This window comes from Melozone crissalis, unplaced genomic scaffold (genome assembly GCF_028551555.1).
Source record: "Melozone crissalis strain CALT ecotype California unplaced genomic scaffold, PUWL_Pcris_2 ptg000027l_1, whole genome shotgun sequence".
NCBI lineage: Eukaryota > Metazoa > Chordata > Aves > Passeriformes > Passerellidae > Melozone > Melozone crissalis.
The window spans coordinates 9,339,489-9,354,054 of record NW_026535805.1 but is presented as its reverse complement, the minus strand read 5'-3'; the positions used below and the strand labels follow the sequence as shown (position 1 = coordinate 9,354,054).

Sequence of the window (14,566 nt, the reverse complement as noted above, 5' to 3'; positions counted from 1 at the left end):
TGGCCCTCGACCCCTCACACCTCCACAGCTCTCGGGGCTGCTCCCGGGGCGGCGGGGGCGGTGTGAGGGGCAGCGGGGACAGCGTGAGGGGCAGCGGAGGAGGCGTGAGGATCGGTACGAGGGGTGGCGTGAGGGGCGGTGTGAGGGGCACCGAGCCCGTCAGCGGGGGCGGTTCCAGGGGCGGTGGGGGCGGTACGGGGGGCGGTACGAGGGGCGGTGCGGGAGGCGGTGCAGGGGGCGGTGGGAGGGGCGGTGGCGGCACCGGCCCCGGCCCCGCTCCGGCCCGGCCGCGCTTCCTGCGGCGCGGCGCGGCCGCCGCTTCCTGCTCCGCCCCGCGGCGCGTCGGGCGGCGAGCCCGCCATTGCCGCGCCGGCGGCCCTTTCAAACGCGGCAGCCGGCGGCAGCAGGGGGTAACGACGGGGGGAGCCGCCCACCCCTCGCTGGGAGCGGGCTGGGGGTGAAGCAGGGCGGGCAGCGGCGCCGTGCTGGCCCCGGCACCCTCCGTGCCACGCCGTAGCGCCCGGCAAACGAGGGGTTCGCTCCTGTCTCGGTTGTTCAGGACGAAACGAGCCTGTTCTTCTCCCTTCATTCCCAGCCCCTCTGCCCGGAGAGAGAACTGCCCCACCCCTGCGAGGGGGTGAGCGGGACCGCGATGCGGGCGGGCAGCCCTGGCTAGGCTGGGGTGGGCCAGCTGGAAGGGACAGGAAGGCGATTGAGAGGTGGCACATTCCCGTGGTTCTCCCACGGAGCTGATGCCCTTCCAGGCGGCGAGGGTGGCACGTGGCTCTGTTAGCCCTGGCTCTTGAACGCTGTCCGCATATCTGCGGAAATCGGTGTCGCCAGGGAGAGAATAGGGCTTCGGAGTATGTAAAGTGTATTTTCTCGGTGGCATTTCTGGGCCGAGAAGCAGTGATTTGGCGTGGTAGTGAGTCACCGAACAACAAACAATGCTTTGCTCTCAACTTCCTTCTACCTCCAAGCCTCCAAAATGAGTGTTCTGGTGTGATAAACTCTGCTGGGTTGTAGCCATGCAGAAGAGATGTGTGTTCTCCATATCCTTGTGGGAGTGAAGACATCCCGTTAAGTGAAGCAGGATGGATGTGTTTCTGTGGGGCTGGTTTGGTGGACTGGAGAAAAGGAATGACTGCACATGATGTAGCCACCTATTGCTGCATCAGAAGCAGTATCCCTGATTTTGGATAATGCCTTCATAGGTGGTTTGAGAGCAGTGGATTGAGGAAAATGCATGAGAAGGGTTTGTGCCCTCCCTTTCTTGGGCAGACCTCTTCTGATTCTCATGCAGGGTGCCGCATTACATGGGTTGTTCCTTTTCCTCAGTGGTACCATCAATTATAGGAACAGGCATGGGATAGGATGCACCTTCTAGGGGCACAATTTTTGTGCTTTACCTTTTTGATGGTACTTCTGTAAGTAAAAACAGTAGGTGGTGTTCCTACTGGTTCTTACACCTTTTCCTCTTTGATTAGCTTTGAGGACTGTTTTGGTGTATGTGTGTACCCTGTATGTCTCTCTGTTTCTTTGTGGTTGTAATTTTCCAGTTAGTGCTGGAGGATCCTAAATTGTGTCTGCAACTCCTTCCTCAGGCAGGCCTGACCAGCTTTGTACAGGAAAAGTCCTTGGAAATCTGCACTAGCTTCTCTGAGCAACAGTGTCTGCGAGTTCTCCAAGGTCTTAACCTCAGGAGGATTACAGTAAGTTGGATTTATATTTGGAAGTACAACTCAGTTGATTTATCTCTGCAGGCTAAAAACCTGGAGAGACAGAAGGATTTCCATACAAGTCCCTTCCATTGGTCTGCATAGCAACTTTTCCCATTGTTGCTGACTGTATGCTCACATTTTGGTATTTCTTTTCCTTAGAATGTTGTTGCAGTGAAGGTATCTTAAAATGACAAACAAAACCAACCTGTGGAGGCTGTCCTTATAATTATTGAAGTAGCCATTCTGCTTCTACTTAGAATGGCCCAAAATTCCCTTGTCATATGGGACTTGTGTAGTGCTCTTTTTGGCCTGCTCCAGGTGCTTCATGTTATAAATGCTGATTTGGCTAGTATTGTTAGAATTAAGAAGAAGCTAAACTGCAAAATTCTATTATTCTTGCTGGTTTATTTGTGAAAGAAAAGCAAAGGCTGTAGAGCAAAGTTTGAGGAGCTCCCTGCATAGAGGGATCCCTGTTTTGTAAGGAACATGTTGCTTTGGATTAACTGGAAAAAGGATTCAGAAGTTTCTGTGTGCTTTTCAGCTGGACAGGGCTTGTTGCAGTTACTGAAATTAATTTCCAAGTGTATTTATGATGGTGGTGGTGTTTTGGGTTGTTTGTTTTTTTGTTGGGTTTTTGTTGTTGTTTTGTTTTGTTTTTTTTTTAATCCTGTGCCTTCAGGTAGGAAAATCTATTAGGGCTGTTTTTGAATCTGAAAAATTGTTGCTCTACTGATAGAGTTTTAAGAGGTGTGCAGGGATTTTTTGGGGGAGTTGGACAAATGGTGGTGGGGAGTGAAAATTTTTTTAACTAATTACTTTTAAATTGTTATTAAACTTCTCTTTCTGCAAATGGTTGCTTATTCCACCTGGATTCACATAAGAAGAAAATTGTTTTTAATGGATTGTGCCTTTGCATGAATAGGGAGATTGAAGAGAAGAACAGTCTCTAAATGAGATTTGGATTGCTCCTTAACATAATAAGGTCTTTAAAACCTCAATCTCCTTATATTCTGTGTGCAGCCTACACCTGTTTGGGAAGAGAGACCAGAGAAATGATTATTTCCTTGCTGTGTGTTTTGTGCATACTCATATTAAGATTCTGTACGGTAAAGGATGAGAGCTACTTGGCCAGTCTTTATTCTTTGTGTAGCCTGACCCCAAACTACAGTAGCTTTATTTTAATGAGTAGCTGACAAGCAGTGGGAGAAGTGTTGCAGCCATCCAAATGATGATGTGGAGCTCTGCATTGGGTGCAAAGGATAGAAGTGGTGGGAGCAAAATAGCTGGCAACAAAACTGATGCCAAACTATTTGGAGAGTGAACCTAGCAGATATATTTATCTACAGTAGCAATAATTTAAATAGTTTCAGCTCTTCTTCACTGGACAGCATAATAGCTCTGTGAATTTCTTTAATTTTTACCTGGAAAGTACTTTCAAAGAACAAAGAACAAAGAACAAACAAAAACAAACACTGCTGAGTTGTGTCGAGAAGCCAAGCTTTAGAGATGGAGGGGTGTGTTTCAAGCAATGATGCTTCATGGTGTCATTTGGGACATGGACAAGCAGGTGAGTTTGATTCCCTTGAACAGAGAATCAAGGGTCTAGTGTGAAGGCTCAGCATTAAGGTTTCAGCTTATCCTAGAGAAGCAGAACATCTACAAATCTGTGTACAAGGCCAAAGTTTCCAGGGCCTAGCTCATGTTGCTTGCTTATGGAAGTAAAAAATTATTGGTGAGATAAGAACTGTTTTTCTTAAAGAGCAGCATTGTCAGAAATTAAAAGGTCACTGACAGTGTACATAAAATAAGAAAAGGTGTGTTAGCTGATGGTTACTGGCCAGAAGTTTACTAGCCTCAGGTGTGAGAAGAGCTGCTAGAGCAGAGCATGTTGAAGTTGAATATGACAATTGGCAAGCTGGGGAAATCCTAACCAGAGTGGCTGGATAACTTGTGCACAATTCTGGGCCCTGTGTGTTTGCTTCCTTCAGCTGATAAGGAAACACCAAGTACTGGGAACATCTGTGGTACATCTGTGACAAGGTACAGCAAAACTGAATACAGGCACAGGAAGGGAAAATGACCTGACTGGTATAAATAAGTTACTCTTAATTTTTCAGTTTGGTCATTGGCTCTTCCACAGCTGTGGGATTCTTCTGGATTTGGAAGGGACTATAATTTCTTTTCTTGGGGTAGAAACCAACTCTCACAGGAATATGGAATACTGGAATATGGTTAACTGGAGCTGACAGAGAAGGAAGTGTTAAAGGCAGTTTTCTCACTGAGACCAGTCAATCTGGAAAATATAATAGGAGATAAGTGGCCAACTTCACACTGGCTTGATCCCAGCATGCTGTGGGAGGATGCATGAAGCTATTCCGAGTTCCCTCAAACTTGAGGTGGGGCATTTGGGGGACTGTAGCCCCACAGAAGTGGAGCATGCAGCTGGCAGTAGCTTACTGTCAGTGCAGCAGTCAGTGTTTGTTGTAGGTGCCCCATGAGGAATTAACAGTGTTTGCCTTTGCCTGTTTCTTGAGTCTTTCTGCTTTACTTCAGGGACTGTCTGCAGGCTTGCTTTCTGTATTTATCTCTCATCATCAGTGGCATTTAGACTTGTTTCTTTTTCATCCTCTTCCCTGCCTCCCCCTCTGCAGTGAATCACAGAAGGGCTGTTTTTCTTAGTCATTAAATGTAGGTGTTTGCACACCCCAGCACAGGCGTATCAGGAGGAAAATTTAGCAGACAGCTGTCTGGCAATTTGAAATTAAACAAGAAGTACTTTTGTGGGTTCCAATTAATTTATTTTTTTGTAAACAAAGTCTATATGTAGTAGCTATAAGATTCTTTTCTACAAATAGGAAGCACAGTTAGTTGTTTGTATTCATTGTGAAAAGGGGAGGTTGTTATAATTTAGCCCCACCTTGCAGTGGAAATATGATTATTTTGGGTGTTTTTTCCTTTGTGATACCCCATGCTTGATATTTATCTTAGATATGCTTTTTTGGTGTTGGCTTTTATTTTCAGCTGTGGAACTCCATTTTGACTTCTGACCACAGCTTGTCTGTTCATAGAGAGTTACTAAGGAGCTCATCTCCTGTTCTTCTGCAGATAAGGAGAGTTGATAGGTCACTGGATATCAGGAAGTGCAATTAACTTTAAAAAATGAGCCTTACTCTTGCCATAATCTTACTTTCTGTAACTACACAAATGTTGAGATATTTTGAGACCCTCAGTCACTTGAGGTGAGAGGGAAAATACTCATAGAAAAAAGCACCTTCCAGATGAGGTTTTCCTTCTACCTGGGCTCCTGGGTAGGCACCAGAACTTTCATGCTCCATGCTGAGTGTTCCAAACTGGCAGAGATGTTTAGGGTGGTGTTGCTCAGTAGGGGCAATGCTGACTTCAGGTGAGAGACCATGTATATTGGTCTTTTCCTTCTTACTTGCAGTGATTTAATGGCTAGTGATTTAAGCTGGTTAAGTGTTTAAAAACTGATCATTTTCCTAGAATACCTGGCTAGTTGTGTGAGCTGAAAAGAAGCATCGAGTATCCCAGCACGTACAAAAGAGTGGATCAGGGATCCATCTGGCTTGGATGTTAACTAACTTTAAAAAATTGGTGTTTAATATTTTTTCTATCTCCCATTCATACCTTGAAGTATGATATAAAAATGGAAACATTCTTTTCATGCCTCTGAAATAATATGAGTAAATACGTAATAATTCAGAACTGTGGTTATGACTGGTACTAAGAGCAGGTACTAAGAGCAAAGGAACACAGAGAAGCAGAGTGGCTGGATGAATTTGGGGGTGTCTCAGAACTGACAGTGAAAAGACACCTGGGAAGCTGATAAGGTGAGTAATATTTGTCATGTTCTTTGGAGATTTATGTTTTCCTGTGGTAGGTGTGTGTTCCAGCCAGTCACATTATGTAACAGCACAGAAGTGCTGACCTGTTACTGACCAAGATTGTAGCTCAAGAAGGTGCTTTGCAAGTGAGCCAATGGTACTTTTGGATGTGAATCTCAATACTGCTTCTTTGACTGCAGTGCTAAAAATTATTGTCTAAATTTTTGTGCTGCCTTACAAGGAAAACTTCTGAAAGCCATTAGTAACAAGTGTGTTCTAGTGCTTGAACAGGGGCCAGAATGAAGTTGGATTAAAGGGCATTTTGCCCTTGAGTTAAATGGCACTTTGGAAAATGCTTATCTGGTATGTATTGTGCAAACATGGGACTTTAAGGTTCCCATTGCAGTGGTATGGCTGGATCAAAGGTCAAGGTATAAAAATATGAATTACTATGAAATTGTACCAGATATAGGTAAAATATGCTTCTGAATTTTGTAGTATTTGAAATAAATTACAAGATTTTTTTGCTTTTTTAAGTTTTTATTTTCAGGCAGATAAAATTTTGAGGATACCTAACATTTTTTAACTAAGACTGCTAAATATGATTATTGAAATTCATGGGCCCAATCAGTTCTGTAACTGTTTAACTGAAATACAGCTATTGTAGGTATGAATCTTGGGTCAGGGGAAAGTGTGTGCCGCCCCTTTTTACTTTTGGTGGTTGTTTTATGCACTTTCTATAATCCAAGGGGCAGTTCATTCAAAATAATAGCTCTCATTGTGCACACAAGTAACAGATAGTCTTTAAATGTAAAAATCTGGCTGGAAATGGACAATTGCCTTGTTCTGTCCCATCAAAACCACACTTTACTAGGTTTTAATTTGAGTTGCTATGCTTTTTAAATGGATGGAGGAAAGACTGGCATACAATATGTGGCACCCAACAAAATGAGAAAACCAGTACTCTTTTTGCTAGAACAGTTTTACGTGCAAGCCAAATAATTACCTCCATGTGAAGAGAAAAGTAGTTGGAGAGGTTGTGCTGCTGGTTTGTTTGCTTAGTTGAAAAGATTGTTGAATGTGTGCTGCTGTGGCCTAAATTCTTGGTTACTGAGAAAACCAAACTTGCTCTAGAGGAAACTTATGATTGCTGAAGACGTTGAAGACGTTATTAGGGCACATTTGACAGTGAGCTGAAGAGAATACAGCTTCAACCAAGTTATCTTTCTCTCTTCTTTCCTCTGTTTCAGATGTCATCTCTACCAAGGAGGGCGAAATGTGTAGCCAAAGCTCCTACATCAGAAGAACTACCTTCGTTTCTTAATTCGTAAGATCATTTCTTTCCTTAGGATTTCTTAAAGGTTTATGCTAGGCATGAGCAATTGCATGAGAACAATAATCAGTTTCTAAGAAGTTGATTAAAAAGTTTTCATGCACAAAACTTCAGTTATAAAATGCAGGTTACTTAGGCTTCTTCATACTCATAGGGAGGGTAGGATGAAAGTGAATTGCCATTTGTCCAAAGAGTCATGTGTACCATGTGTGTATACATCATAAAAGCTGGTAGATTGTTTAAGCCATTAGCTCTGCAGCAGTGTGGAGTCTCTCTACCTTTCTGTTAATTTTTCCTGGTCGCTTTCTTTCATGCCAAAAACCACTCAAGACTAGCTCACTTATGTATTTTTTTTATTCTTCTCATAAGCGATATTGTTGATTCATTTGTTTTTCAGGAGCTCTGAATCAGAGGAGGAGGAAGAGGAGGAATGGGAGCCAGAAAGCAAAATTGCCAGGAGACCTCGTTTGCCAATGAAAACTGAGGCAAAAACTAAAAAAGCTGCTGCTCCACGATCAACTGTGGCCAGCAAAATGGTCAAGAAGGTAGCAATAAAAGAGGAAATGGTGAGTATCTGTAAGCAAGAGACATTTAATTGCTGCTCTTGGGAAGTAGCATGAGCAGATTTTCTGACTCTGGTTGAATTGGTTGCCTGAGTCTCATCAGCTGATAAAATTCCACTGCTCCTGTGAATGTTCATTATGGCTTTATTTTGCATTGAAGTGTCCATGATCAAAAGGTCCTCCTTGAAAATTTTGGCCAATGATAATAGGATGTGGTTTTCCCTGGATGCTTTCAACAATGTAAATAAAAAAATGCCTCTGTTCTCTCTGGTTTTGGTATTGCACCTTTGTCTTGTACCTTTTCACTGTTTGGGTATCACAAAAACAAGCAGCCTCTTACATTTCCTTGCATGGCTGTTCAACCCAGTAAGGATTGCAGTTTTATTGTTATTAATATAGAACAGAGTTATATTGAAAATTAGATACTTCTGTATCACATCATGACAGAAGCCAGTCCTTCTGACTTCTGAGGATGATCTCTGCAGAAAGTCAGTAAAGAAGGTGTGGCTTGTCCAAGGTTAAACTGTATCTTGGCAGACCAGATCTCAGTTCCAGTTCCCATGCTGGGAACCTAACACCTCAGAAGTGCTTCCTTACCCTGCTGTTTCCTGTTTTCTTGACATGAATGGAGGCAAAGATTGTAGGTCAGTGTCTTCTGAAGGAAGGTCCTATTAAATTCTTTGCAAGATAATTTTATTTGAACTTAATCAGAGGTCTGCTGTTTGTCTTGTTTCCTCCATGCAAGATATATTTTTGGTTACTTGATTTCTGGCTTGGTGTTTTGCTGCCAGAGACATTACTTGGGAAAATGATATCTGGTAGCAAGTCTTTTTAGAGTTGAAGTGAAATGTTGAAGCACTTTGTAGCAGTCAGTGCTTAATATGGCTCTAATGTGTTTCTGGCAGGATGTATCCTTCCCTAATGCACCTGTAGAAGATAATAAAATGCAACTTCTAAAACCTAAAGAAGAAAATGCAGGCACTAAACCAAAAAGTTTAAATCGAGCATCAGAAGTGCCTAAGAAAATGGAAATAAATGCATTCCAAGGGAGAAACCAAAACAGTTCAGTGAATGATGAAAAACCCTCAACAAGTGTTCCTGTAGTGAAACAAGAGAAATGCGAGGAAGAGTCTGCATTTGATGAACCACCCTCTAAAAAGATTAAGTTGAATGCATGTCCTGAAGGAAAGCCAGTTAAAAATCTGGGAGGCAAGAAAATAAAAGAAGAATTTGAAATGAACTGGGATATTGTACAGGTATGAGACTTTTTCCTTTTCTGAGGTACCAATGAAATTATTTCCTGCATAATTAGCCTTACAATCTTAATGTACAATTTCTGAAATTGTCATTTAACCTCTGCTTAGGTTATCATAAAATGTGTATAAATATAGGTGTTGGTTGGTAACTGTCAAACTTTTGCATCATTCTAACATCTGTGACTTTGGGTGTCCTTATAACAAAGCTTGCCTGTAACAGTTTGCGTGGTTCTCCTGCAGGAGCACATGGGGTTTTTGGTGGATGTACACAACTGAAACTCCCATAGGAAGGGATGCTGACAGATTTGGGATGTTTGTGTGCAGTTTTACAACTTAGTATTTAGTCAGTGTGGATCATTTAGTTGCAGAGACCCATTTGAGAGTGTTTATCAATTTATGGTTCTATCAAGGAAGGAGATTTGCATTCCTCACACAGCAGTGACAACAAGGGAGAGATCTTTGTTTTTGTAGGGTTTTAACTTTGAAGCCATTCGGGTGGAGGCAGTTTTAGCATAGCTTTTGTGCTGGAAGCCTGGGTGTGATCATGGAAACTTTTAATATGAATAGAATGGGAATAGATAGGACATATTGTATTCATCATCCTTAGTACAGTCTGCTTAACAAAGCTGTAAAATTTTGTGGGTTTTCTCACATATTCCTGGAAATACATATGGGGAGTTTAATCCTTCTGTGTACTCTAAAAGGAGTGACTATGATTGTGCAGGTGTTACATTTTTAGGCTTCAGAAGGAAACTTTTGAAAGGCTTTTGTATCAGCCCTCTGTACAGTATCTGCTGTAGTGAAGTGCAAACAGATCTTCACGGTTACCATGTTACTGAGATAAGCTGTTTGCATAGGGTGTCAGTGATTCCATACTGATACCCTGTAACTTCAGAAAGCTCAGTTTGTACAAAATCATGTTTAACTGTGCAAGGCTTGGTTTGTCTTGACACTGGCATTGGTATTACTAATTTCCTGTTACTGGTTGAGTGGGATTTGGATCAGCTCTGGCTTTGTGGGTTTTGTTTGTTTAGCTGAGCCATGAGGTATGTCAGTGTCGGCTTTAAAAAAAATTCCAGGTTTTCTGAGTTGTGTACAGACACATAACAGCATAAGCTGCTGTTTCTGCTTTGTTTTATAATTTTGGTTTGATTTTTTTTTTTCCCTTGGTTGATTTTTTTTTTTTCTTCTTCTTCCCAAGAGGTGCTGCTTCTTGCATTTTTTACTGTGGTTACAAGTTTCTGGAGACATTGGTTGCTGTATTTTTGGTGAAATGCTGGGTGTGGTGGCTGGATGCCTGACATCCTGTCTTGGGGAGGACAGTAGTGTCTGCTGGCCAGAGCAATGTTCTGGGAGTGGTTTTGAGTGCTGAATGAGAGGCTGTTTAAAGCAATCTACCATCTCTCTTAAGTGTTGTTGTGTTTGGGTTTTTTCCTCTCCTTTGCCAGGCCTTGTCAGAAACAACAAACGTTGAACCATGGGTGTGTGCCAACTTGATTTGGCTCTTTCAAGAGGAAAACACGATTCCTTTCATCGCTCGGTACCGAAAGGAGCTCGTCAATAACCTGGAGGCCGACGCCCTGCGGGAGGTGCAGCATGCCTTGGAGGAGCTGCGGTAAGTGAGGCAGCAGCACGGGAAGGGAGCTGGGTGGAGGTGAGTACCAACTGCCTGCTGCTCCTGTGTCCCTTGTTCCACCTCCTTGCACACACTTCAACTAATAAAGGAACTAATCAAGAAAATAATTTAAAACTGCTCAATACCTATGTGAAAATAATTTAAAACTGCTCAATACCTATGTGGGGTTTTGTTAGGTCTTTGGCAGATTGGGTCTTTGTTTTTGCTTTTTTCTCTAAGTAGCAAGAAATCTAGAATTGCTAATTGCCAAAGAAAAATGAATATCTTAATTTCTTTGCAGTTTATTAAAACTGCACAGAAAAACTTGTACTTAAAGAGTGGTTAATAGTTGCTGGAAATATGTAGCATGATGAAATGGAAGCTCCACTCTTAGAAAAAGAATCATTAGGAACCCTTGGCACCCTGCTTGGATCAGAAAGCTTCTAGTGAAGAGCCCTTCTTAGATTGGACTGTACCAGCAGATGAGGTTGAACTATCCCAGATCACTGCAGGAAAGAAATGATCAGCAAAGCTTCTGGCAATGGATGAGACTGCTTTTGTTCCACCTTTTGAGTGACCCTGTGTTCTGAGATGGCAGGGGAACAGACTGGTCAGCTGTTCTGTCAACTTAGTGTTGTCCTCCTTGTACTCCCTGCTAACCCCTACCAAGAGATCCTTTCCAAGGAGGGAAGGTGACCTGAGACAGTTCTTGTCTTAACAAATAGTTAAATAATAACAGAATACCTCTGCTGCTTGCAGGTGCTCCCATGTACCTTACTGAAGACCTAGGAGTTTAAATCTGGTAGCCTGTACTTGATGCTGCAGAACTGTTTTGATATGAATTGTATCTGTAAATTGTATCTGTATCTTGTATCATCAGTGTGGATTTATTCTCTGGCCTTTTTATTTGGCTTCCAGGCCAGTAGTATTACAGAAAGGTGTGGAGCAGTAATTACTATTAGTGTTACTTGATGATTTTTCTTAGAACTACCACAGGATATTTTGACACAGTTTTAAACAACCTGAAGAGAGAGAAAAATGGTTAGAAACTTTTAAATTATCAACTTGGTTTGTTGAAGGTTAACATGAGATACACTGCTGAAACTCTCTGAAACCCCTGAAAATTGTAATGGACAAGGTCACTGTGAAATGTAACTGTTAACACTCATCTCTTGCATTTTAGTACTGTTGCAAAGAAGACACATACAATGATACAGAAGTTGAAGAAAGAAGGAAAGTTATCCAGTTGCCTTTTAAAAGGATTGCTAAATTGTAGAACTTTGGAAGAATTAGACCATGTGGTCAGTACTCTAGTCTTTTTTAGATCAACCTTAGTTTAAATGTAATCTTGCATTACTGAATAGTGCATAATATCAAGTGCATAGCATGATTGAAATACTTTGCTGCTTTTTAATAACTAGTTTTCTTTTGTTTGTTCTTTTTCTTATAAGTCTGCACCTTATAAAACTGGCAGTAAAGGCACCAAAGCCCAGAGGGCCAAGCAGTTGGGATTAGAACCTGCTGCTCTCTCCCTCCTGCAGAATCCTGTGGAACTCAATCTTTTTTCTTACATTAGACCCAACACCAAAGGTAAGTGCTGTGCTTCTTTGACCAGTAATGTCTTTGACCAGTAATGTTCTAAATGTCTGAAAATATTTTGAGAGGGAAATTACTTTAATGGTTCTGATGTTGCTGGAAGTTAGGCAACTACTTGAAATTCAGCAGTGCTTTTAGCAACATGTGATAACATGCTAACACATTTAATATCTCTTCTTCAATCTTTCTTCTCTCTTTGTATTGCAAATAGTAATAACTGTGGTAAAGAAATTACATAAATCTGGAGACTTTCTATTGACATCTGTATTTATTGGTAAGAGAGAGGGAACCACAGCACACACTTGAGACCTTTCCATTGTTCTACTTGTATTCCTGAAGATTCAATGCTGATTGCACAAGAGGTTTATGCTCATAGTCTGTGCAGAAGGAAATGTCACCCAGCAAAGCATATCTTAATGAAAACTGGCCTAGGGGATTGGGTGTGAGCAGGAGAGTTTGTGTCTGAATGACAGTAGGGACTGGAGAAGATGTAACTTCTGTAATTTGAGCAAGAACTTTTAACAGCAGGATTGTCATGTATAGATTGCAGAATTGTGTGTCTTTGTGAATGCAGTTATGGGTGGATCTGTAGGGGGCAATATCTGACAATAAAATGTGAAGATTGCTGCAGCCCTCTGTGTTATGTTAAAATAGAGATGTACTTCTATTCTTCCCTGCCCCAACATGTACTTTTTGAATTTCAGCAAAAAGATACTGAACCTCCTTAGTAAGGCTGGCTCTTACTTTTCCCACTTCAGTTTATTCTGCTAATTTTGCAATGAAAATCAGTTACCAAATATTCTGGTTATTAAATTACTGCATTTCAGTATACATCATAACTTCATACAGCAGTGTATTGCAGACATATATCTGACTATTGTGGTGCAGTCTAAAGAGCCAAAAAAAATCTCTGTCAAAATTCAGATAAATTATTTAGAGTATTTTCAAAAGGAGATGCTGTTTGTTGCACCAAAAACATTAGTTTTTGGAAACCAGTGCACCTATTTTCAATTCTGTGCTAAAAATAATGCTGCTTAGGTTTATATAATGGTCTGCCTTTGAAAGACATTAGAAGTTAGATACATCTATGAACTGGGTCACTTTTATCACTTTGGGAGCCAGTTTGACAGCTTATATACAACTTGAGATCAGAGTGGTTTTGTTGTTTTCTTTTTTTTTTTTAAGGAATGAGCCATTTGCAGTACAGAAAAGTTTTCATAAAATCTTAATATTTTATGGTTCTTTTAAATTCTCAGTGTTTTTCAACTTATCCTAAAAATAAACTGAAATAAAAACAGCAGTTCATGTTTCTAGGCCTGACATTGGAAAGTTCAAGAAGCAGGCTAACCAGAAAACTTTGTTCTTCTTTTCAGTTGTATGCAGGGTCAAAAATTTCTCTAATTACACAAGCATGTGCTGGTGGACACAATACAGTGCCTCTGTGAGTGGTGCTTGTTGAAGCACCACTTCAGGGAGCTTTCTGATTATTTCTCAAATTCTGACTTGTTTGGGCCTGTGCTGTCTCATTCAGATAATCTACCTGAGTGCCTCAGTCTGTGTTCACCATGATGCATGTCTTCAGATTCCCTTAGTTTTTATTCTGACATCAGTTCTACTGTAAGGAATAGTAACTCATAGATGTAAGGATCCAAAATTTACAACTTCTGTTAAGTTTAGGCATTTAATAATGTATTCCTATTCTCACTTTTTTTTCTCTTTCTGGCAGGTAAGTTTAGCTTCCTCGTCTTAAAAAGGGGCAAGATAAATTTCTTTATAGTGTGTAACTTTATATCCTAATCAGAAGCAGAGTTCTGGGTTCAATGAATAGGTAAAGCTGTGCAAGCTGTTAAAATAGTGTAAATAAAGCTGTCCATTAGGCAGCAGAGTGAACAGCAGCATGTGTTGCAGAGACAGAGACAGTTAATGCTGCATCTGCCTGCCTTAGGATTCTTGCTGTTTGGTCTGAGGCATTCATTACTGACTTTTGCTAGAAGCAGAGCTAGATATATCAAATTAAAATACAAGATGTCTGTTTCATTATCTCTGCTTCTGGTCTAATTTAATCCCTTTGCTAAGGAGAATTATGTCCTTCTTTTGGCCATTTGAAGGAAAGAATGGGTTCTGTGTGTTGGAAATTAACTAATGATTCTGTTATCTCTCCAGAGATATGAAGACATTTATAACTCCGTCTTATGTCTTCAAAGACTTATATCTTTGAAGACATTTTATAACTTCAGTGTTTCACAGGAGAGGTTGATGGTATCCTGACCTCAAAAGTATTGGTGTGCAAACTCCTGCTACAATGCAATGGAAATATAAAACTATTCCACAGAGAAAAGAAAGGATTACCTGCAAATAATTTAGGCAGTTTTCATACCGGTAGCAAAATATGTAGACTTCTGCTGCAGTTGCTCATTTTATTAAAAAGTAAAAAATTATATTTAATTTTTTCAAAAATTATATTTAAATATCCAGTTTTACTATTGCACTATTTACGTCCCAAATATCAAGACCTGTTGGCATCCAAGTAAAAAAAAAAAATTCTCTGATTTTAATATAATTTTGACTTAGAATAATGCATTGGTCACTTCAGGCTCATTAAAAGTACCATTTCAGATGTTTTGGAAAGGAAGCTTT

At 40.9% G+C, this 14,566-nt stretch overlaps 1 protein-coding gene across 2 annotated transcripts in view; it reads left to right on the top strand.

Moving 5' to 3' along the window:
* Positions 1-372: 372 nt before the first annotated feature.
* The window catches only part of SRBD1 (S1 RNA binding domain 1), a 124,419-nt gene continuing 110,225 nt past the window's right edge, over positions 373-14,566 (top strand). The window contains exons 1-9 of one of the 2 annotated variants that reach the window (XM_054279592.1): positions 373-410; positions 1,609-1,712; positions 5,476-5,572; positions 6,817-6,893; positions 7,297-7,465; positions 8,368-8,718; positions 10,167-10,333; positions 11,517-11,634; positions 11,785-11,923. In XM_054279592.1, the coding sequence (XP_054135567.1) occupies positions 6,817-6,893; positions 7,297-7,465; positions 8,368-8,718; positions 10,167-10,333; positions 11,517-11,634; positions 11,785-11,923 (1,021 nt within the window). In that variant the 5' untranslated portion in view covers positions 373-410; positions 1,609-1,712; positions 5,476-5,572. Of the gene's footprint in view, positions 411-556; positions 638-1,608; positions 1,713-5,475; positions 5,573-6,816; positions 6,894-7,296; positions 7,466-8,367; positions 8,719-10,166; positions 10,334-11,516; positions 11,635-11,784; positions 11,924-14,566 lie in introns of those variants that run through there. The other variant, XM_054279591.1, reaches the window with a different exon arrangement.